The sequence below is a fragment of the Gadus chalcogrammus genome, chromosome 1, assembly GCF_026213295.1.
Source record: "Gadus chalcogrammus isolate NIFS_2021 chromosome 1, NIFS_Gcha_1.0, whole genome shotgun sequence".
Classification (NCBI taxonomy): Eukaryota; Metazoa; Chordata; class Actinopteri; order Gadiformes; family Gadidae; genus Gadus; species Gadus chalcogrammus.
In genome coordinates, this window is record NC_079412.1 from 14,876,540 (window position 1) to 14,898,794 (window position 22,255).

General features: G+C 43.8%; 1 protein-coding gene across 2 annotated transcripts in view; it reads left to right on the forward strand.

Annotated features, from left to right (window-relative positions):
- The first annotated feature begins 3,886 nt into the window (after window positions 1–3,886).
- The window catches only part of acap3a (ArfGAP with coiled-coil, ankyrin repeat and PH domains 3a), a 52,650-nt gene continuing 34,281 nt past the window's right edge, over window positions 3,887–22,255 (forward strand). For both annotated transcript variants that reach the window (XM_056591304.1, XM_056591297.1), the window contains exon 1: window positions 3,887–4,104. In XM_056591304.1, the coding sequence (XP_056447279.1) occupies window positions 4,058–4,104 (47 nt within the window). In that variant the 5' untranslated portion in view covers window positions 3,887–4,057. The remainder of the gene's footprint in view (window positions 4,105–22,255) is intronic.

Consider the following 22,255-nt stretch of genomic DNA (forward strand, 5'->3'; position numbering starts at 1 on the left):
GTTTACATTTGTTGTAACTTAATCCCAGTATATAACACTAGTTAAGAAATATTTTGAATCTTAATTGCCTCTTCATCCATATGCAATAGTTAGTTATTGAACCATCGGATTATTGTTTTCCATAAAAACCTATTTTGGTAAAAATGTGAACAATGCCTGTTTCCTCACTAGATGGCGCCATAAAATAATATAGCCTAGTATAAAGTATGATTGCGTCGTGAGCATAATTGATATTTCATTGCTGGGCCACTGTGCATCTTATGTATCGATTTTTTCTGCTATTATTCAAGGTACGGAGCTTTCCATTGCATTAACAAATCCAGTATACAATTTTTGACCCGTTCTCAAATAAATGTTTGTAGAACTTTGAACTGAATGTGTTGGTTTGCGTGTGGGCCCTTAATAAGAAATATTTTATAGAAAGAGAAGGTTGCCATGAAGCCACATCCATCCATTTAAAAACGCAAACTCTATTAATGACCAAAACAACCTGAAAGTGTTCGAAGATTATAGCCAATTTAAACAGTGTCCAGATTAAGTGGGTTCCTTCATTTGTTGATCATGCCTGCAATTTGGACAATAAGCCTATGATTGGCTTAATTTGTGTGTAGTAATAAATTGTTATTATATTATATTACATTTATACATTATATTATATTATAGTTATTCGAAATCCAAACTACTTTTCAATCTATTTTCTGAGCAGATAACAAAAGGCTACAGAACATTGATTCATTGAGGGAATACAATTATCTGTATAAGCTCTGGAGAGAGAATTTAGTATCTGTTATATATGTTTAAATAAGCACTAAACAAGCAAGTCAAATGGGACTTTAAATGTCTAGCCTGGTTCTGATTCTTTTGTTTACTGTCTCGGAAGTAAATTCCAAAATGCGTTCCATTGTTTTGCTTTGGTCCAGTTCTTTGATCCTTTACTTTCCCCTGTTGGCTTTTATGAAAGGCGGGTGTTGTTGCCAAACATGGACAGCATTCAATGCAGTAGTAGCCTTTTAATGAGTTACTCCCCTCTGAGCATGTTGCTCTTCAAGTGATTAGGGCGAAGCACAACCCTGTTCACACACAGCAGACTCTAGGCCAAAAAAACAATGGCCAACATTTTCAAATGACTGTTAGCTTCACCATCTCCAAGAAGACTTTTGCTGTGTTACCATACCAGCACATTTCGAATAGTGTGGTATGTATGTATATATATATATATATATGCAATCATTTAAAAATTACAATTCAATCAATGAGGGCAGTGGCCAGTCTTTCAGATGGCGACCGTAGATTTACAAAGAAAACCATGTTACCTTGAATGGGATTCATAACTCAGGGGACGACAGAACTTTACACGAATATGGGCCATGTGATGCTAGTTGGTCAACTGTGACCACTGTGCTACGGTTATGATATAATGGGAGTGCTGCTGACGGCCCCAGGGGTCAGTAGTCATCATAAGAGCTGGAGAAGGACCAAGAGCTGAATAAGTCATCACTTGATGTTAGCATGACTGCATGGTGCTTCTCGGTCCAATGTGCTTTCAAATGCAGAGGAGGCAAAGGCCAAGTGGGATGGAGCACGGTTCAGCAGGTTCATTGGTGGTAAATCATGGTAATCCTTATTTACATGTTGATTATTAATGAAACAATTGAAGCTCAAAGATCCCATTGGGATTTTCTATTGTATTTCAATTTACATTGAATGAGTTTGATCCACTAACCCAGTTTATTAAGTTAAACTAGAGCCTACACACACTGCATCCATTCTTATGATTGCGTTAATTCAAGATCATGTTCTGGGATCTTTCTCACTCTATCCTCTGTCTCTCCCACTCTCTTTTGTTCTGACTTCTTCTCAATAAGCAATATGATCACCTTCATGTTCTAAATGCAAGATTACAAAGAAACAATAAAATGCATGGAGATACAAGCCCATTGATGCATGCATATGCATCATGCAGAATACAGAGTGAAGCCTTGCTTCCACGGTAACCACTGCTCAACAAGGCGCTGCACCTGCCGCCGTCGACGGAGACCGGTGCAGCAGCTACTCCTCGCTCTCAGAGTGTGGTTGCCTGCAGCACTCTCAAGCAGACTCAAAAAGGCGGGGGGGGGGGGGGGGGGGGGGGGGGGGGGGGGGGGGTGGGTAGAGAGCGCTGAAGAGAGAGTGAGCTAAAGTAGGTCACCCTCCTAGAAACCCACACTTCTCCCTCTCCCTCCCCCCCCCCCCCCCCCCCCGCCCCCATGTGTTTCCAGCTGCATTCACTGCTCATGGCTGCCAGGGGGAGGCCTTTTCACCAAAGTCCAAATTCGAGTGGACAGCCATTCAGGCAACCATCCTCCTCACAGGCCCCTCGATGGAGCCGCCTGCTTGGCTGCTCCTTCAAGAACTCACTCGGTTACTGTACTGGAAACAACAGCAGCAGGGGGGTTAGGACATCAACGATCAATGACTGGCGTGGCACCTCACACCTCCCCAGTCCCCCAACCTCTCCTCCCTTGGTGTGGGCTCAGATGTGTGCTGCTGTCATGAGATCCTTGCCACCCGCACAGTAGTTCATGTCAGCAGCGAGGTTATGTGGAAACGAAAACACGATGTGAACACATGAATGTGTCAAGGTATGTTTGCAGATATCCAAGATTTATTAGGATCTATTATACTATAGATCCAACCATTCCAATCAAGCCATCATCCATAAGGATTGAAATAGGGCTGGATCTTCAAAGTCCTAGACGACAGCAGTCAAGGCAGAGGAGATAACCCTTCAAACCTGAGAGAGAATTTCTCCATCTTGCATGAACGGACCACATACAACCTCTGACTGAATTGAACCAGGGGGTAGATTCCATATCCTGGTCTCCTCCCAAGTCTTTCCTTCCCCTGATTTTTTTGGATCAGCAGACTGCTGACTACATGTTCTTATAGAAGCAGTAGAGGCTTTGATCTGAGAGGATGAAAATCAAAAGAGTGAATGAGAGAGAGAGAGAGAGAGAGAGAGAGAGAGAGAGAGAGAGAGAGAGAAATGGTGAGAGAGAGAGAGAGAGTGTGGGAGAAATGGTGAGAGGAAATATATATATATATATATATATATATATATATATATATATATATATATATATATATATATATATATATATAGAGAGAGAGAGAGAGAGACGGAGAGACGGAGAGGGGGAGAGAGAGCGAGAGCGGACAGAGAGAACCTGTTTGTGACTTATGTCTCTGTGGCTAGACCTAACCACACCTGTTTTCCCTGGCAGGAAGGAGATTATCGTCCGGTAATATTCATACTGTATATAAATCCTGCATATCAGTGGATGAAGTTATCAAGGGGTTAGTGAAGGAGGGGCCACGCCCTGTCAAAGCGAGCGAGAGGACAGAACAAAGGTGCTCTATAAAGCCGGGAGAGAAATCCTGAGCATCCCTTCTAATCCTGCTTTCCCGCTTCCACTGAATTAATCATGTCCTCTATTTTAGGGCAATAGAGCGGAAATGAACAGCCTCTAGTTGAAACATACGCAATGACTAATACAGTGCCATGAAATCTTTCAATTGGATGGGTCTGGCTCGTCTCATGTGTGTTTGTGCAAAATATTTTTTATTTTAAGTTTGCCCTGCAAGTTTACATTTGCAAGAAAATAAATTACTAAGAGATGGGTTCATTGAGCTGTTTTCTAAACATGTCATCATCCTAGCATCGTTGAGATATAATGAGTGAATCAGATCAGCATAGACCAGAACCTTTCCATCAGATGGGATTCGTTGACTTGACTGGCATCACACCGATTGCTCTCAGATGTATCGTTTTTTTTTTTCATTGATTTCATTCAAGTGAGCCAGCGTGTGACGTCACCGCCTTGCTCATTTCCATGCAGCGGTCCAGCGCTCCCGTCCGGCGCTCTCGAGCTGTAGACGGAGTTCAGCGGAACGGGTGAACGTTTCGGGAGAGGAGCATCGAGGATCGTCCATTCGGATACTTAAATACGGACATTTTTCATTCTGCGAAGGAAATGAAATTCTTCTTTTAAAGGTGCCCTTAATCATATCACCGAAGATGACGGTGGATTTTGAAGACTGCATTAAGGACTCACCCCGCTTTAGGTAAGAACAATGTCGAGTTGAACAATTATAACGTTAACTTTGAATACATCTGCTTTTTAACATTAATACCATTATCCATGACGATAATAAAAGCAACACATTGGAGAAATGTTACGACAGAGCAATGTCCACACTGATTTAGTAGCCTGTTCAAGTTCCAACTACCACGAGCGAGCCATCATGTAGGGTCGGTCCTGTTTATCTTTGAAAATGTGACTCTACTAGATGTAATAACACACATGCCTACTAGTACCGTTGTTGATTATAATGGTACACCAGACCTGAAAACCTATTTAAAAACGCTTTTTTTCCCCTCCACAATCTGTCCACACGTAACGCCCAGCGTCCAGGGATGTGTGCGGGATGAGCTCCATTCGCCGTCATGTGCGCTCAGACCGGGATTTGCCCCAGAATGGGCACACAGGCACAGCACATACGCATGGAGCAGGGACGACTATTTTCCTAATATTAGAACAATTGTTTGGTTATAGAGCCTAACAAATGTGTTATAGTGGTGTCAGTGTGGTCAACGACAAAGCCAACTCTCTCTGACATACATTTCCATAACGGGAAAATACGTCATTAATGACTCGTGACAGGACGTCCAAAGCATGAAAGGATATCCTTTTGTTTATGAACTGCTTTAGGAACTGATGAAAGTGAAACCCTAAGAGGTATGTTCAAACAAAGTCACTTACTATTGGGATTAAGGGGTTCCACTACGACCAAACGCTCTGACTGCAGACCACCAAAGGTTAGATAAATAAGGCAGGAATTCCTCGACACCCAAAACACCACGCCTGCTGCCCACATAGACTGCAGTAGACCCCGAGACGTTCAGGCTCTGTAGGGAGTCTCAGCGCTTGCCTGCCTATCTGTTGAGCCTGCCTAGTTTAGATTCCTTTACACATGTTATATATATATATATATATATATATATATATATATATATATATATATATATATATATATGTGTGTGTGTGAGAGAGAGAGAGAGAGAGAGAGAGAGAGAGAGAGAGAGAGAGAGAGAGAGAGAGAGAGAGAGAGAGAGAGAGAGAGAGAGAGAGAGAGAGAGAGAGAGAGAGAGAGAGAGAGAGAGAGAGAGAGAGCGCAATCTATCATTGTTGATATGCCACAGATATTCATCTCTCTCTCAGTGTTTGAATGAGAGAGAGATGGTGGGAAAGAGGGTCGGACAGTGTGTGAGAGAGAGGGTGAGAAAGAGGGTGAGACAGTGTGTTAGTGAGAGAGAGAGGGTGAGAAGTGTGTGTGTGTGTGTGTGTGTGTGTGTGTGTGTGTGTGTGTGTGTGTGTGTGTGTGTGTGTGTGTGTGTGTGTGTGTGTGTGTTTTACTTAGTGAGCGTGTATGTGCGTCTCTCAGAGATAGAATCTGAGCTCCAAATTTAAGACTTCCAGACTTGGCAGCAGCACCTTAATGACGGCCATCTGGGTTGGAGAAAGGCAGCTCCCAGGATGCGGAGAGAGGGGTATTAACGACAAACCTTCTCTCTAGACAGATGCAGCATGCTAGACAGACATATTGGCCCCCTCACCACCATCACCACCAAAGTCATTTCTGAAAGCTTACGGAGGTCTTACGGAAAGATCTCATTCGGGACTTTCTCCACTCCCACGTCTAACAGGCAGGCAAATATATTTCCCCGGCTAGGGGATTTGAATGTGGAATGAATGTATGGCTCTTAAAAGGGAGTGCTCTGCCCGACTTATCTGTCTCTGGCTTCAGAGGTGTCCCACAGAAACACCCGCTGTGTGTGGACATGTTTCATACCATGCTCTACTCTGGTGTTCCTTTTGTTTCATGTCCGCAGTGAGGCAGTGAATGAAGCAGTGAGGCAGTGAAGCACCTGGTCTTATGGTGTGGCTGGTGAAACAACTGGACCAGACCCTCAATGAGACGCACCACACAACTGATTATGTTAGTCAGTTGAGACGGCCACAAGGTTTTGAGAGGACATTCAAACAGTTCTTTGAATGGCTGTTAAAGTAGTATGACTGTTGTGTGAAAAACCCCGGAGGGCAGATGACTAGTAAGAGAGTCGTCTCGGAATAACAGGAAAATCAAGCAAGTTGTTTTCTCTCCATATTTTGATGTTCAAATGACACTTCACTGGTTAATCATGTAGAATCATGCCAGAAACATGACTCCTGTATGAACTAGTTGTTCAGAAGAGTAGTTCTTCAGTCCAGGAAATGTAAAATAACCTAAAAGAATGTTACGATTTGCAAGATAATGCACGGTTAACACTTTTCATTGGTCAGCTGATACAAATGAGAACTTATATGGCACATGACATGGCCAACACATTAATCTCCTTCCAGTTATGCCTCCCTAATGTGTATTTTCCATCCAGTCTCTATGGTTATACCCGGTCCCGGACACCAGCAGACAGATGTTAGGCTGCAACCACGGCGACGGCGACATCTGCTTTTCAGAAACCACAGTGGGCCACAGTGACAAATGTATGTTTGCTGAACTACAACATTGGCTGTGTGCAACGTTTGAGCTGTTCTATCCTCAGTGACACGCTAACTTGAGGTCCCTCACGTGCACTGTTAGAACATGAGTCAACAAGAGGCTGATCTCGCCTATCAAACATCCCACACAATATGTTTTTTCTGAGAGCCACACTCTACAATACGGTGATTCTAATGAGTGCTTGTTGGTGAGCCAATGATCTAGGGCTCCATCCTACATTACCATGACCTAGTGTTTAATGGTGCCCAGAAGGACACTTTGAGAAGAACAAACAACTAGTGTATGAAAGTCTCTTCAATCACACTCTGTCAGAGAACCAAGTAGGGTTCATCTCCTTCCCCCTCCCACGTGTTTGCAGGACTTGTTAGTGTCCACACGGATCCACCCTGGTGTCCTTCCAGTCTAGCAGCAGAATATGTCCATTGTCCAGGCAGCGCCTTGCCTTCCGCCCCAGTGACCGACCCTTTTCACACACAATATGAAGAAGCCCCCGAGATTCCTCGCTTCCGCTCCCACCACCATGTGAAGAGCTGGAGGGGGTGGTGACGTCAGGGCTGTCTCTGAGCCGATGGGGGTTGTTAGTAACTCATGGTCAGTGGTGCAATGCATTGATAGATGGAGGACGTCCGGTCCTACCCTACACTCAAGGGCCAAAGACCAGGGGCCTGTAGCACTAACTGCTTCTGCATCTCCAGTGTGAGAGAAGTTGAAGAGGGATGGATGGATTGGGTGGATGTCTTTATAGATGGTTGAATCAGATACAGGGATGGATGGTTTCGGTGGAGGTGTGACCCAATGTCAGATGAAAGAGGTGCCTGTCCAGTGACATGGCTGCTGCTTTGGAATGCAAGACATGTGATCATGTGATCTTCCGGGCAGCTCATGTCAAGCTGCCCGGAAGAGAGCTTGACATTAATAAACCTAATCAGGGTCTTTCAAGCTCAAACTGAACTTCGACAGCATCGTGGCAAAACACAGACTATAAATGGCATGGCAATGTGTTGAGTGCCCACGAACGGCGCATCACAGCGACTATGAATTCATCTTGAAACAGCTGTGTAATTCCAAATCCACCAAGCTAGCATAATCACGCTAACCAGGCCCTTCTGCCGCCTCTCCCTGTTGAAGTATGAACACCAGAGATATTCCTGCAGAGCCTCGATTGAATGACCTTGAGTTCACGCAGCAAGGTTTTTTGCCATGATGTTATGAAGGGTGAGGCATCCGGGGAGTTCAGAGCTCCAGGTAATGAAAGTTACAGGGGTTAATTCAACTGTTTGAAGATGGTGTTTCTTAATCTGAGATTGGCCCATATATTCATCCGCTCAATCCCTCCACTGCCAGGGATCACACCTGGAAGGGAAACGCTGGTGTGCTTGGTGGCATCTTTGATGCAGGGAACTTAACACCTATCTACAGATAACAAAGGAATGAGTATGAAGGGTATTTGCAGGCGAGTTGGCCACTCAGAAGGATTCTCACTCAGCACCTTTTTACCTTTACATTAAGGGAAAAAACGTCCTGAAATGGCAGTGACTCTTCAGATTATCTTACTTTTGGGATGAAAATGTCCAAGTTCAACATGATATTAGCGGGGGGGGGAAAAGGTAGATAATGTGCTTTGATCCTTTGGGCCTTGATTGATTTGAGGGTGCAAAAGAGATAAAACATGTTATCCAGCTTTGCTTTCTATACATGAAGGGGTGTGGAAACCTGTTAAAATGTTATTGGTTAAAATTGTGAGCCTATTAGTGAAGACATGACCTACCACCAGATGGTAGGTCACCCTATATCATTTATCAAAGTACCTCAAAGTTGTCCTCTGGCTCTTTATGGGAAAAAGCTGAAACACTGCAACAAAATAGACTGGAATATGAACCTGACCCCCAGAAGGCAGGCCCTATATATGTAGTACCTGAAGTTCAAATCAGGTTTTGAAAATAGTAATAATAACCTAGTCCCTACATGTTATTCAACAGTGATAAAGTGATGCACGAGAGGCCTAAATTCATGTGAATGTAATGAGGGCATTATGTCAGCGGAGACTTGTCTCTGTTGAAATGGATTACGATGCATTGATGATGTCACCGAGTCTTTCTGTTGGACATTGTGGTTGTTGTGGTAGTGGTGGTGGTGGGGGCTGCCCCCCTAAACTCCCTCTCATCTCATTTTCATGAATAGCAACTTTTCAGCCCATGCGTGGACAAAGAGCCATGCGGAGCAGGGTCCTGCATTCTGAGTAGTGTGCTAATCTTTTCTCTAAAGGACATCCTAAGAGAGTACAAAGCATGTCTGGGATGGATGCCAGCGCAAAAAGGACTTGCTCTTCCCGCCTTTTGCCATGCACAAGCAGCAGTGGTGTGTGAACAGTTTAATAAGTGGAACCCAATGGAACGCAGAAGCTGAACTTAATGGCCATCGTTCTGAAGAATTCCAGTTGCCTTTCTTGTCCCTCTGCTATCCGGTGTTGTAAAAGGAAAGTGTGTGTTGAGTCAACGTTGTATCAGCTCTGCCAGAAGGTCCTTGAGGCGCAAACGAGACTGCGAGGAGTGGATGTGAAGCAACAAGTGAGACCAGAAAGGCTGTTTAGTTAATCCTGGGAGTCCGGTCTCTGACCCTCATCTAAGCCCTCCGGACCAACTTTGTAGTGATATTAAATTATAATTGCTTAGTAGATTGGATTCTGGTCCTCTAAAGCAAACATCTGCTTTAAATTCACAGTGGTTGTTCAATTTCTAATGTTTCATACTGTTTCTAAGGGAAAATCCAACCTTACTTTGATATTGAGAAAAAGGGCTCCAATTAAATTTTAAGATCTCACATTTTGTTAATACACTGCAGTAATGCCCCCCTGAATACAAATTATCGCAGTGTATTTACAAATCTACAAAAAGTTAAACTCATAAACGTTTGCCTTGCTTAACATATCTTTGCTCTAACATGCCTCTTGTAAATATTGTATCTTTGTAAATGTTACACAATTTGGGTACTTTGAATAACAGTCCATAGGTATGTATTTAAGAAATAAACAACAAAATTCTCACATAGCATTGTATACCACGACTGGGTAAATGTTAATATGATCCTGATCACATAATAGTAATATGAAATTTACTTCTTTAACCCTCTGTATCGAAGGCACTCCCCCTGGACTGCAACGAGACACCACAGAGAACTGCCGGTTCTGCCTTGTCTAAAAGGCTATAACTCTCAGAGTTATGTAAATAATCGGACTAATGTCCCCACTAGATTATCCATTCTCTGCAGAGCTCTTTAGATTGAGTACAGGAAAGGTTGGCGGAATAGGAAGCTAGGAGCTAGATATGCAGCTGGATTCTTTTTTTCAGTGTTTTCACATCAATTTAACATTTTTAACGGATCGACTGACACAGGCTGTTTCATCTCTATTGAACTTATGACCTTTTACTTATTTTTATTAAGCTTCAGGTTTCAGCCCTTGGACACAATAGTTGTAAAGTACCCACATTTCTGCATTTGGCTACATGATTGTTGAGCACATTATTTTAAGACTGTAATGTATTATTTTGTAGAAGGCATTTGCTGCCCTTCTGGATTATCTCCAGTTCCAACTGATAAGGTCGATGTTAGGTTAAAGTGTCATTGCGTAGCCTGAGACGTTTGACAATTTGTTTGAATAACTATAAAAAATAGAAAATACCCTAATTTAAGATTAGTTTACTAGGAGCCGACTTCAGTATATGAACTTTGTAACTCTTTTCTTGAATCTGTCCCTATAATTAATTTATGTTTTTTTCGGGCTCTAGTCAAGAGTTGACCTTTTGGCCAACGGCCAAACACTTTGTCTTCCATTGACTCTTTTTTATCACAGTGTATAGCTGTGCTGTTGAGCTCAGCCTCATGTACACACACTTAGGTGTATTGATAAGACTGTTAAAGTAATGGGTTTGATTTATAGGCATTACAATATATGTAAACATTCACTTCTATGGTTACAAGGCCTTTTGGATTAATGTGCTGGTCATTTTCACTCAGGACATAGAAATGTATTTGAATGTAATTTAAATATTTTAACATCAACTTTACTTTGGCAGCTAAAAGTACCCGAAATGCTAAAGGATACGGCAAAGTAATAGTTAGTAGTTAAATGCATTAACTTGGAGATGAAGAGGTAGAAGAACGTGCTTTTATTTGATCTAAAAGACACATAAAAGGCTATGTGGCCTGAAAGGTACAACAAACACAGAAACAAAGAATGCATATTTCTCAGCCACCTCCATGGTTTTGATCCAGAGGGAGCAGGCGTTTTGAAATGCTGAATCACACAAGTTACCAAGGCAAGCATCTGTTTTGGATTTGCTCTTCCCTTTTCTCCTCCTCATTCTCTGACTCTCTCTGACTCTCTCCTTACCTCAAACACCCCGCTCTCCCCCTCTTCCCTCCTCTCGGCTTTCCCCTGTTGAGCGTGGGTGGACTTCCTGGTCGTGGCTGGGCCAGAACAGGGCCACGGGGATGTGTCAGGAAATGCGTAAGCTTGTTGAGATATTGAAAGGGGGGTTTGGAGAGAAGGGTACGAGCCCTGGGTTACGGGAGGCCACCTGTGATGGGGTTGCTGAAATCCCGAGACTCCCCATCTATGACGTTGCCAGCCTGCCTCATCAGTGATGACCAGCATCGTCTGAATCATACTGTTGAATCATAAATTGAGCAGGTGGAATAAATTATGCAACCATTCAGGATTCTCCTTTATTGCGCTCTCGCTATATTGAATAACGCAACCGTTTCTACCCATTTATTCCATCCGAGGAATCCCATTGTCCCTATTAATTGTGTTTGTCAGAAGTTGTTTTGATAAAAAGAAGATGGATAACCATGTCCGCTGATTAAATCTAGGAGGTGTTATTTATAAAGGTTGATACAAGTCCTACTAATGGATATCAGTGGTTTTCCCCGCTCCACCACTGATTTTGCTCAGGATCTGTTGTGCCTGACACAGTGGATCCATCAGCATCCTGGTTCAGGGACTGACGGGATGGGGTCAAGGGGGCTCAGCAATGGGCCAGAGCGTGACGTAGAGGACAGGTCGCTGACCGCAGCACAGCGGAAACATCTGGGGGAAGAACCTTAGGAAGTGGCGGGACCAACCCCTCTCCCAATGCCCCCCGCTAATCCAGCGGCTGAACAGACCACAAAGTTGAGACTTTTCATTGAATGATGTGTGTGGGAAGTTGGGAACCACACACAAACACACAGTAGACTTGGTTAAACCAACCACATTCACAAGTGAATGTTTTGCAGTCCCGTTGCAATTCACTTAATGATTTCTCTGCTTCTGGATCACAAAGTTAAACAGGAATAAAGTATCACTTTTCACATTTATCAACCAAATCTGTGAGCAAACGGCTGCCATCGCCATCCATCTGGTCATTGTCTTGAGTTGTTTTACCGTGGTATCTTGTCTAGTACGCACGGACCATCTCCCCGGTTCTCAGACAGGAAAGAGCAGAATGCTTCACGCGTCTGGTATGTCTTTCTATTGCAAGCCAAGCTGCATGTTTAGCCCACAAAAATGCCGGGGAAAAACTCCCAGCTCAGCCCCACAACCACTGTTGAACATTGTGGCTGTTTAGAGAAGAGGGACTTTCACTGGCGGCATTCACATGTCTCACCCAAATGTCAGTGTTCGAGGGGAGGACTGGCTGGCGGGCCGATTAGGTCTTCTCCTTACCCAGTCACTGATTCAGCCGGATGTGATCCATAAGACGGGGAAAAAAAAGAGCTTGGAGTAGCCCCGAGTCTGTGGAGCCTCATTGTATTTCTCCAGACAATAAAACCTTGTCATGTTGGCTCATTCCCACGGCTCAGGGCCCTATGAGGTCCAGAAGCTCCTCTCTGTCACCCCCAAATATCTACATTGACATGCTTGCGTGTCGGAGTAATGCTGGACCACCCTGTACTAATATAAACCGGCTCCTCCAGCCAAGACTTTTTATACTGTGTCCTTGTTTTTTTCTTTCAATCTCTCGTCTACTCCTCTACAACGGCAAACTCTTTAACCCCGTCCCTGATCAAAAAAGTCCTACCCTTGCATTTACGACAGACCCCTTAGCATCGCAAATGTGTCTTATGTTGCTTAGATTTGGGGCATTTTCTTTCTCCTTGGATTATTTCATAGTCATTCATGATAAATGTCCATAAACAAGCTACCAAAGTTAAAAGAAAAACATAATAACATTATAACAGGAAACAGACAAGCAATTTGATTTGGCTGAATGGCTTCACTTATATTGACATTCTTATGAGGACATTCAGAGGTTTGCTGTCAAAATAGGGTTGATCGGCCGATACAAAAGGTTGCTGTGCTGCACAGTTAATCCTTGTTACACTTCCTCTTGGCCAGTCTAGTTTAAGCCAAGCTCCACCCTCCATCTGAAGGACCATATCCCACTGGGGTTAATTGCTTAATTGCATCGCTCCCAGAATCACTAATCGACTAGAAGACTAAAGCAAGTCATTAATAATGCATGAGGCTGATACCCATCTGTCAAAAGGCATTGTTGCAGCAAATCTTTGGGCCTCCCTCTAAATTAACCAGTAGATAATACTTTGGTTTTACCTTGAACACTAAACCTGTCTCTTCATTGGTGTTCAAATGAGGTGTTCAAACCGCTATCCATGGTGATGGCTAGTGGTGTAGTCAAGTATACTTGTTATAATGAGAAATGTTTTATGTGTGCGCCACACGCCATGGCTTTGTACTGGTGTTTAAGCTTACCACTCACTCACGGATGCAACCAACAATGTTAACTGCTTCTCTGATTTAGCTCCAAACATCCACACAGCCACACACCCGAGGCAGTAGCATACTCCCCGACACACAGCAGGACTTGAATTCGGAGCCGAGTTGAACGTAAACAAACTATTTAGCTGTGACAGTTAAAAACAAAGGATAGACATGTCTTTATTCTAGAAAAAATACTGGACAATTATAATGTTTAGATACATTGTTTTAACAATATGTCACTAATTCACTACCACCTAATGGGAAATATGAATATGTTGAAGCTAAAAGAAGACATACTAACAATTAAAACAAAAACAAAACTTTAATGATTGACATTTGTTTCTAACTATTTCTTGTGTAATATCTAAAGGTTCATGAACCTTTATGTTCTTTTCCTTTTTTATTATTTTTTCGATTGAAAGCTATGTTTTCTTGCTCTGTTCTATTTCCTTTATTTTCTCTCTTTCCAGCTCTCACGGTTCCACTATATTTTTATGGCTTCCCTTCCACTGGCCCTGGGAAGGAAATTTGACAATGTAGCCTACAGTTCAGGACAGAGATGGATGTAACCTTAGGTATAAGGTGATCACCTTTTGATCCTCGATCAAGGGATATTTTCCAGTAGGAATCTCCAGTTTTATGGGATATCCTTTAAATCCCTTAAAAACAGGAAACGGCTTGCTTCCTAATGATGATGATAATATTGGTTTCTGCTGGGTTCCTCAGCATGACTTTAGTTATCTCACCAGTCACCACTCAAGGCAACATTGTGCTGGCTGGCAGCACTCCCGTTGACTACTGGGCTGCATTCCGTTTGAACCTCCGGTTTAAGAACCCTGACAGTAACAGGGGTCAGGGAGAGGCGACGCAAATGGCTGACAGAGAGCATCAACTGTAAACAGAATTTTAAGAAGCGCCGACACAACTTCTTGTTAACCGCTTCGCTCACCCCTGCTCATCTACCTTGCCTTGATGGTTCTTTGAACTCTATACTACCTTTGGCCTGCATCATCCACATCGTTTTAATTGACTGCAGCACTGACTGCAAAGTAGCAGTAACTGTAGACTCATTTCCAGAGCTCAAATCGAGTCTTGTTTTGTCATGGGGTTGTGTGTCGCTAATATGTTATATCTAGTTGCTGACAGATTAGAAGCCCTCAATTTATTCTTTGAACTCATCTGGCAGCAGCTGAATCTGTAAGGGAGATGATAGCCACTGGTCCCTACATTGTGCCGTCTGCAAGTGCCTGGTCCCAAGGAATACACATACAATCCTCCTCAACACACGATAAAAAACGTATCCTATTGGCCCTTTGCATAGCCATGCAGTGGCAGGTTGAACACAGGTCTCATCATATTAATTACAGTTCTATTCCATTTAGTTATGCCAGTGCAGCAGGGCTCCTAAATGTTATGAGCTAACATCTGTGTTTACACTGCTGCGACTCCCCCGGTAAGGCGGCACCATAAGCTGTTGAGAAAGTTCACTCTATTTCTCGATTCATTTTCACACTCAGAATTGGGAAAAGTGAAAGCCAGCAGGGCAGGTTATTTTCCTTTGAAGTATAATCATTACGTTTTCTCACGATAGGCGAGACAGGGGCCCATTAGAGGTGCTGCAGGTCAACACTGCCCGATTCCTTTGTCCAACCCCGCCCACACCGTCATCGCACATAATGCATCACCTACCGCCCCCTGCTCTTGCCCTGTCCAGGGCCTATAGCTGGAGGCTTAGCAGAGACACACCGCTCCAGCCACACGGCTAGAAATCCCAGGCAGATTCCAGGATAAGCCTTGGCCCTTGGCCCCACCACTCCCACTGTTTAGTCCTCTGGCCCTGAGTGACGGCCCCTCGCTAACAACCCCATCCCCTCTGGGAGGCCCACAATAATGGACCTGTTATCACAGTACCCAAACAGTCTGAGATTCTTCGTTAAGATGCTCACACAGACGTTAACAAAGGAAGGGCAACAGGCCATCTAGTTTTGTCCACCGCAGTAAACAAGAGCAGAAGTTGTGTTTTTTGGAATGTCTCGTGTGTAAATTCTTACACAGTGCTTTGTGAAATTGTTTTCAAATCTGCCCTTAAGTTGATGATGTCTACAAAAGACAAAATAATATGCTTTCAACAAGAAGAAGGAGAGTGGGGGTTCAGTTGTTGTTGTTTCCAGTTATGTAATGACAAAGATTTCGGTGTAGATGCATTCTGGATTGAGTTCATTGTTTACATTGGAAACCACAAGGGACCATTGTTCAGGATGGTTTGTCTTCCTCTCTTTGTTTGAATGTAATCTAAATTAAGATCAACTGGCGTTATTTATATCAAGATGTGGTACAGAAAATGGGGATTTTAGATTAAGATATTAAGAAATCATGATTATTCATTCTGTTAGTTTCTATACCTGAACATGATGTTAATTTGCTTGAATCTAAAACACGATGATGTGTTCATGGTTTTAATGCTCAATAATAATGGCAGCTTTCTTTTCCTGGCATTATCTGTATGTATTGATTTAAATCCAGCGAACAAATCGGAAAAATCTCATCCGTTGCTGTTCAAGAGCCGGTCTCTCTCTCTCTCTCTCTCTCTCTCTCTCTCTCTCTCTCTCTCTCTCTCTCTCTCTCTCTCTCTCTCTCTCTCTCTCTCTCTCTCTCTCTCTCTCTCTCTCTCTCTCTCTCTCTCTCTCTCTCTCTCTCTCTCTCTCTCTCTCTCTCTCTCTCTCTCTCTCTCTCGCTCTTGCTCACTCTCTCGCTTTTTCTCTGTGTCTGTCCCTGTCTCACACATTCACACAAGCTCTCTCATTCTTTGTCCTTCCCTCTCTATCCTGACACGTTGTTCACCGGTTGCAGAGAACCTTGGGAAATGGGAGACTGTGTGGGGGAGAGTGTTTCTCTTGGCTGGCTGTGGTGCAGTTCTCAGCCTCCCAGTACCTCTGCACAGCCAAAGCCTTCCGTGTGATGACTGGAGAGGAGCAGGACCTCGGGCATAGGGGGTTAAGGCCCCGTCCGGGGGTTGTTAAAGGGTCAGGATTCAGGGCGTGACAGCCGCTTGTGTGTGTGTGTGTGTGTGTGTGTGTTTGTGTGCTTGTGTGTGTGTGTGTATGCGTGTACAATAATATGTGCGTAGTTACTGCCTACTTCCTGGACCACTGCCCCTTGGGTCACAATTAGAGTAAGGGAAATGTGTGGCATCAGAAGTCATGCAGAAAATATGTTTTGAATGGACCAGTTGATGTGAAAGAGAAAAGCATAGGCTATTCCAGGACACTATCTAGAACATATAACAAAGCAGCCGAGGCGATGGAATCTAAATTGTTCTCTTGGGCTGTGAAATAGTGTTTTTGTTGGATTTGAACACTTCGCTGCTGGAGAATGTGTCTCTGGTGGACTCTTACGATAAGCACATTGAGAGTTAAAGCTGTGGTTATATTGAAGCAGGCAGGGTTGACCTCTGCGTGGAGATGGCCTGGCTTCGTGGTTCGTCATGTGGCCTGGCCTGTCCGCCTGTGTGCTCAGGGTGGGTTGTCGTTATTAGACAGCTCCAGAACTAACTCCCCTCGCAAACTATCTGCACATGTTTTTCCAAGGTCTAGCTAGCAGGACAATTAAAACCACACTGTGAGAATTTTGGAGAAATGTCCTCGCATTCAAAGAACGATGGTCAGGTCAAGTTTAAACTTTGCAATAAACATTTAAATTCCAACAAGGATATTCATTTTATATTCTTTCCAATAACGACACATAAATTAGACCCGTCATAACATTGAAATAAACGATATAAAATAATGTCTAAAATCAATTCAAATAAGATGTTTCAAGGTCTAAAGAGACCATTTCATTCAAAATGTTCGACAGCACAAAATGCATATTTTATAGAGCCGTGCCTTCTACTTTGTTTGACCTAATGGAGTTTGTCAATTTTTCCAACAACGGTTAAAGTACTTAAGTCTTGAGCTGCCGGTGCTCCTCTCTTAAGATGTTTGCCCGGGATGTTATCATGGGAGTTCTTTCGCTGGTGATGTAGGCTTATCTTAGGTGGTCTGTGGCAGACAGGGGATGACCGCAGAGTGCACCTTGCTGACAGAGGTTGCATTAGCAGCTGTTTTGGGCCAGTGGATGGGCTGGTGCAGGAAGCATAGAGGGAAAAGTTAAGCCCACATGGAGGTCAGTTGTTTGGGTGAAACACTTAAATCGCTGGCAGGCTTGCCTTCATAAATAGAAGAAGGTAGATGAATAAATAAATGAATGTGTCTAGGTTGTACAGTGTTTTGGAAAGGGCTGTGTTCAGTCAAGATAAGACTATCACTCTTTCAGCCAATCATTCTCTCCCTCCATTCGTACCTCTGTCAATCCGTATGTCTGTCTGTTCAGTGCATGCAGATGAGTTTTTAAAATCCCATCTTTGTGGTAACTCAGGAGAGTTTCATCATGGACTATACAATCAAATCCGCTCTAAGCCTTGCAGGTTTCCCAGACTGAGTCAACAGATGACACCCTAAAATCAGTCCATGGGAATAGGTCGGGCAAACACATCTGTGCTAGACGTCAGCAGGCCAAGCATAATGCTACATTTAGCACTTCTGAAACACATTTATAATCTAAAACACAGTCTCTTGTTATTGATACCTTTAACCTGAAATTAACCAAGTTCGGGTACTATTCATGACACCATCAGGTATTACTCTACTATACAATATATAAGACTATTCATAATTACTTTACCTTTATCCACATAGAAAGATATCTTCATTTACACGGCTGAGTCCATGTCAAAGATTTTAGATTTCTCCATTGTTGTCCTACAGCACAAGAATAACTTGTCTCTCTTTAGCTCTAAAGCTTAATTGACTTGCTGGCTCCATTTATCTTTCCACTGCACACGCTGTTCGTTTGAGATTTGTTCCAGACTTTTGTCTGTTGTTACATTCAATCATGTCCGTGGAGCCACTTGAAAGGCATGAATCAGAACTTAAATCCAATGTGTTCCCAATATGTCCTCAATTCAGTTTGTATTGTTCTTTAATTAATTATGTTTTGAACAGTCTCTGATCTTTGAGTGTTCACAAACTTGAATATTTATTTATTCAAATAGATTTAATATGTGTGGTGACGAGCAGGAGTAATAGGCGTGTGTGTGCTGTCTTCCAGACCTAGTTTCTGGGTTTGCCATCAGGACAGACTGGATCAGGGTATCTGTAAGGCGGTGGTGTCACTGTGACTCCCGTCAGAGCCTGGCTCAGCAGCCCCAGGGCAGTGTGTGCTCTGGCAGAGGGCCTGGTGTATTGTTGGCCACATGCTCAATGTTGTGTTGAGGATGAATGAACGTTGTATAAAAGGTTTGTTGTTTGTAGACCTATTCAATCTCATTCAATTCTACCCAATTTAAAATATATTGATTTATATTTGTCACGTACCGATGCCAACAACAAGTAATACGGGCAATTATTTTCGACAAATTTTAACACTGATTTAACATATTTACATATTTACAGTTACTACTCTTAGCCCTTTAGAAATATCTAACATACTTCTATGATCTAAAATATAAGTTCAGTATGAGTTCCACTTTTGGGATTTTATTTTGAAGATTTGGTCAATACTTTATACAAATACAATAAAACTATGTTTTTTCCATCTGAAAGATCGAGACCTCCGTGGTTTTGCATACCTTTGGCTGGCTGACAGCCGATCCACACCAGACATCAAGTATCAGCTGGAACAAGACTTCCAGTGCCCCCGTCAATAAAATGGTTAGAGTGTTGGTGGTCCTTTGGATTTCCGTGTTGAATCTATCGACTGAGTGGGTGGGCCTGGAGAGTGGTCCCTCTGCTAATGGAGTCTATCGCCTTGGAAACAGGGTGGGGAATTGTTCACTCAGCTGTTTGGCAGTGCATGCTAGTGTCTGGCACAATGGGATATCAGGAGGTAGCAAGATGGGGGCCATGTTTTGAAGAGCAAACTCTTTTTGAGCTCTTTGCTCCGTGTATGACACAACTGACATGTATGTCTTGCGGCGAGTGTATTGGTGCTCTTAGGGCACTCTTAACACGAAGGAAGTGCAACCTGATCTCATCCTCTGCCGCCGGCGCACCGCCTCAGACCCTTCAGCTGCAGCAGTAATCGAAGCATAAATGAGTAATTATGGCGGCAGTGGGCCCGTCAGCTCCGTGGAAGCCATTAGTGCAGATGCGTGTGTTGAGGAGGGTCTGAGGTTAATTCACTGACACGGGCGCACTCTCTCTCTAGCCTGCTGCGGTAATGGAGGCGATATTTATATGGGGCTGCCCAGGCTCTTGGAGAACAGAAAGCAGCCCCAGTTAAGCATGAGGAGCCCTCATCTAAGCTTTCACGTGGAATTAAAAGCCTACGTTTAAGAAACAATAGACCAGGGTTCAGTGAAGCGTATTTTCAAGGTTCCTGAACTTCATGTGCCCCCTTTTAGTATCATGTTACAGTAATTACATCTCCAGGGAAATCCAATTTTTCAGTTAATGGAATGACAAACTAATTAGCTGATTGACAGCACAATCCTCGAATAAAGAAGGTCTTTGGACTTGTCTACACCTGTATGCTTGTGAATGGAATGGATGGTCATTCTTTACATAGATTTTTCTGCTGTTGGCCTGTTGTCATTGTGTTGGGGGTTAAGATGTTGTGTTAATGACGTGCGTGTTTTGTACTCTGAAAACAGGGTCGGCTGAGTTGGTTTGGCGAGTGCTTGGCATTGCATAGCTTAGGGCACCTGCCTGACCCAATATAAGTCCGGCTAGGGGTGTGCCACCCAAGAGAGTATGGGGGAGGAGATACGACATGGATAAGAATAACCCCAGCAGGGCATGTCACCGCCAGTGGACCCCCAAGGGGAGAAATGTTCCGGATTCCAATTCCACCCTCCCGCCATCCCAATCCGGCGTCAACTGGGGCACAAAAACAATCAATATTCAGACAAACACTGTCCCCTCTCCAGACACGAAGGAGGGCTGTTACAAAGAGGTCCTCTTGGCTGCCTTGTCTGCACCTCCCTTTCAGTTCCCCCCTGACGCCCCGTTCTCTGTTTAGCTCCCAAAGCGACTCTGAGAGAGGGAGAGAACAACATCTTGGTAATCTGGAAGGCATTGGGATTGCAATGATCACTTGAAGATAGCATCCAGGCTGTTGTACAGCTGGTCTTGTTTGTACGCTGGCATGAGAGCACCGCCACTACCCTATTGCTCACTGACGGCTGCGTCTCCTCCGTGGGTTTTCCCCCTGCTGAGGAGGTTCAGTTGGTGAGCCCTGCAGTTCTGGGGTTTTGAAGCCATGGCTGACTGTTGAGGACTCACTGTCTGGGTAGGACTGTTGAACACCATCTGGCAAGGCTTCTACACTGCTTTATCCTATGAAGCCATCCAGTCCAGAGAGAGCGATGGTGTTTAGGCAGGCCTCAAGATGGGGATGGTCAAACCTAGTGTCAGTTACTGATATATAGGCTATGAAGGAAATCCTAAATCCTCCTCCTTTTTAGACCACTCAGAACTCAATTTAAGGAGTAAAAGCCTTTCAGACTTGTACTCAAACTACTCTTTCCATGGAGGCAAATTGCCTTGTTGAAGTCTCTCAAGTCTACATTCAAACAAGAAATGTGATTCTGGTAAAGAATGTAAAGTGTCTCTAAAATAAGGAGAAACAGAGATGTTCTGCACATTGCTCCTAGGGACGTTGGCCTTGTAAAAAAACTCCATTCCTTCCACTTTGAAAGCTCAGTCAGCATGCCAGCAGGCCAGGAACAGCCAGCGTCCAGCCAGCTCAGCACAATCTCACTGTTTATTATTGCCTTTATTCTCTTTCTCTACTTCAGCGGTCCGTGTCATGTAAACAGTTCCACTATTGCAGTCCAAATTCATTTTATATTTTTAATCTACTTGGCAAATGTAGTTGACTTTGATCGTGATGATCAATTCAAATAATGGATTTCCTTGCTGTGTTTTTTTTGTTTTTTCAGTATTTGCAGGGCTAAGTAACGACATGCATTTCAAACACCACTCAGAATGTATTTTGGTACCGGCGAATCAATACGTTTTCTACCAAGATCTATAAAAAGCTTTTGATGAACCCTTCTGGCCATCACCACCACACCACGACCATGAGTCATAACCTCCTCTAGCTAGCCTCTGCAACGGGTAAGGCGGGCGAGGGCTAAGTTTACAACCGCACCCAGGATCTATGCGGCCCACTTTGGGGATGGTTGCCATGGCTACATACCCTGGGTGCTTTGTGCATCCATTAAGGGAGGCATGTGGGGGGGCAGTGAGGGGGGGTTAGGGCCCGGGGCCCAACGGGCCCGACGGGAGCAGCTGTCCTCCAAGCCAGCATCCATGCCCAGCCCACCATACACATCTGGGAGGTGAACTGCTAGATAGAGTTTTCCTCCATAACTTGGTAGTTGGACTTGGTAGTTGGGAGAGAAGCACACGTTTAACCTACGGCCTGGTTCCCCCCCTCTCCACCGAGTGGTTTGTGTGGAAATGAGAGTGAAAAGTAAATGCCTTTGATTTGAACACAGCCTTCATCCAAAAGAGTGAACGATTTCATCAGCTAGGAGAAGGGCCTCCTATTGCCTCATAGGAGAGAAGAATCCGCCTTTCCACCGCCCTAAAAAAGCAGGACCCCATTAAGGCCCTAATGTTATCACATATTAAAGGGCTGCCTCAAAAATGACATCAGCAATGAAAATATTATGCGTCGGCGTGCTGCAGGATTATCCCTGGGTGTGGCGGGCTGCATGAGGTCTGGGCCCAGCCGGGGTTACAATAACAGTCTCATTGAGGAGTGAGATGGTATTGATTATTTCAATTATGTATGCTTTCAGTCGGCTTAGATAGACACTTCCTCTCTTCCACACACACCCACACT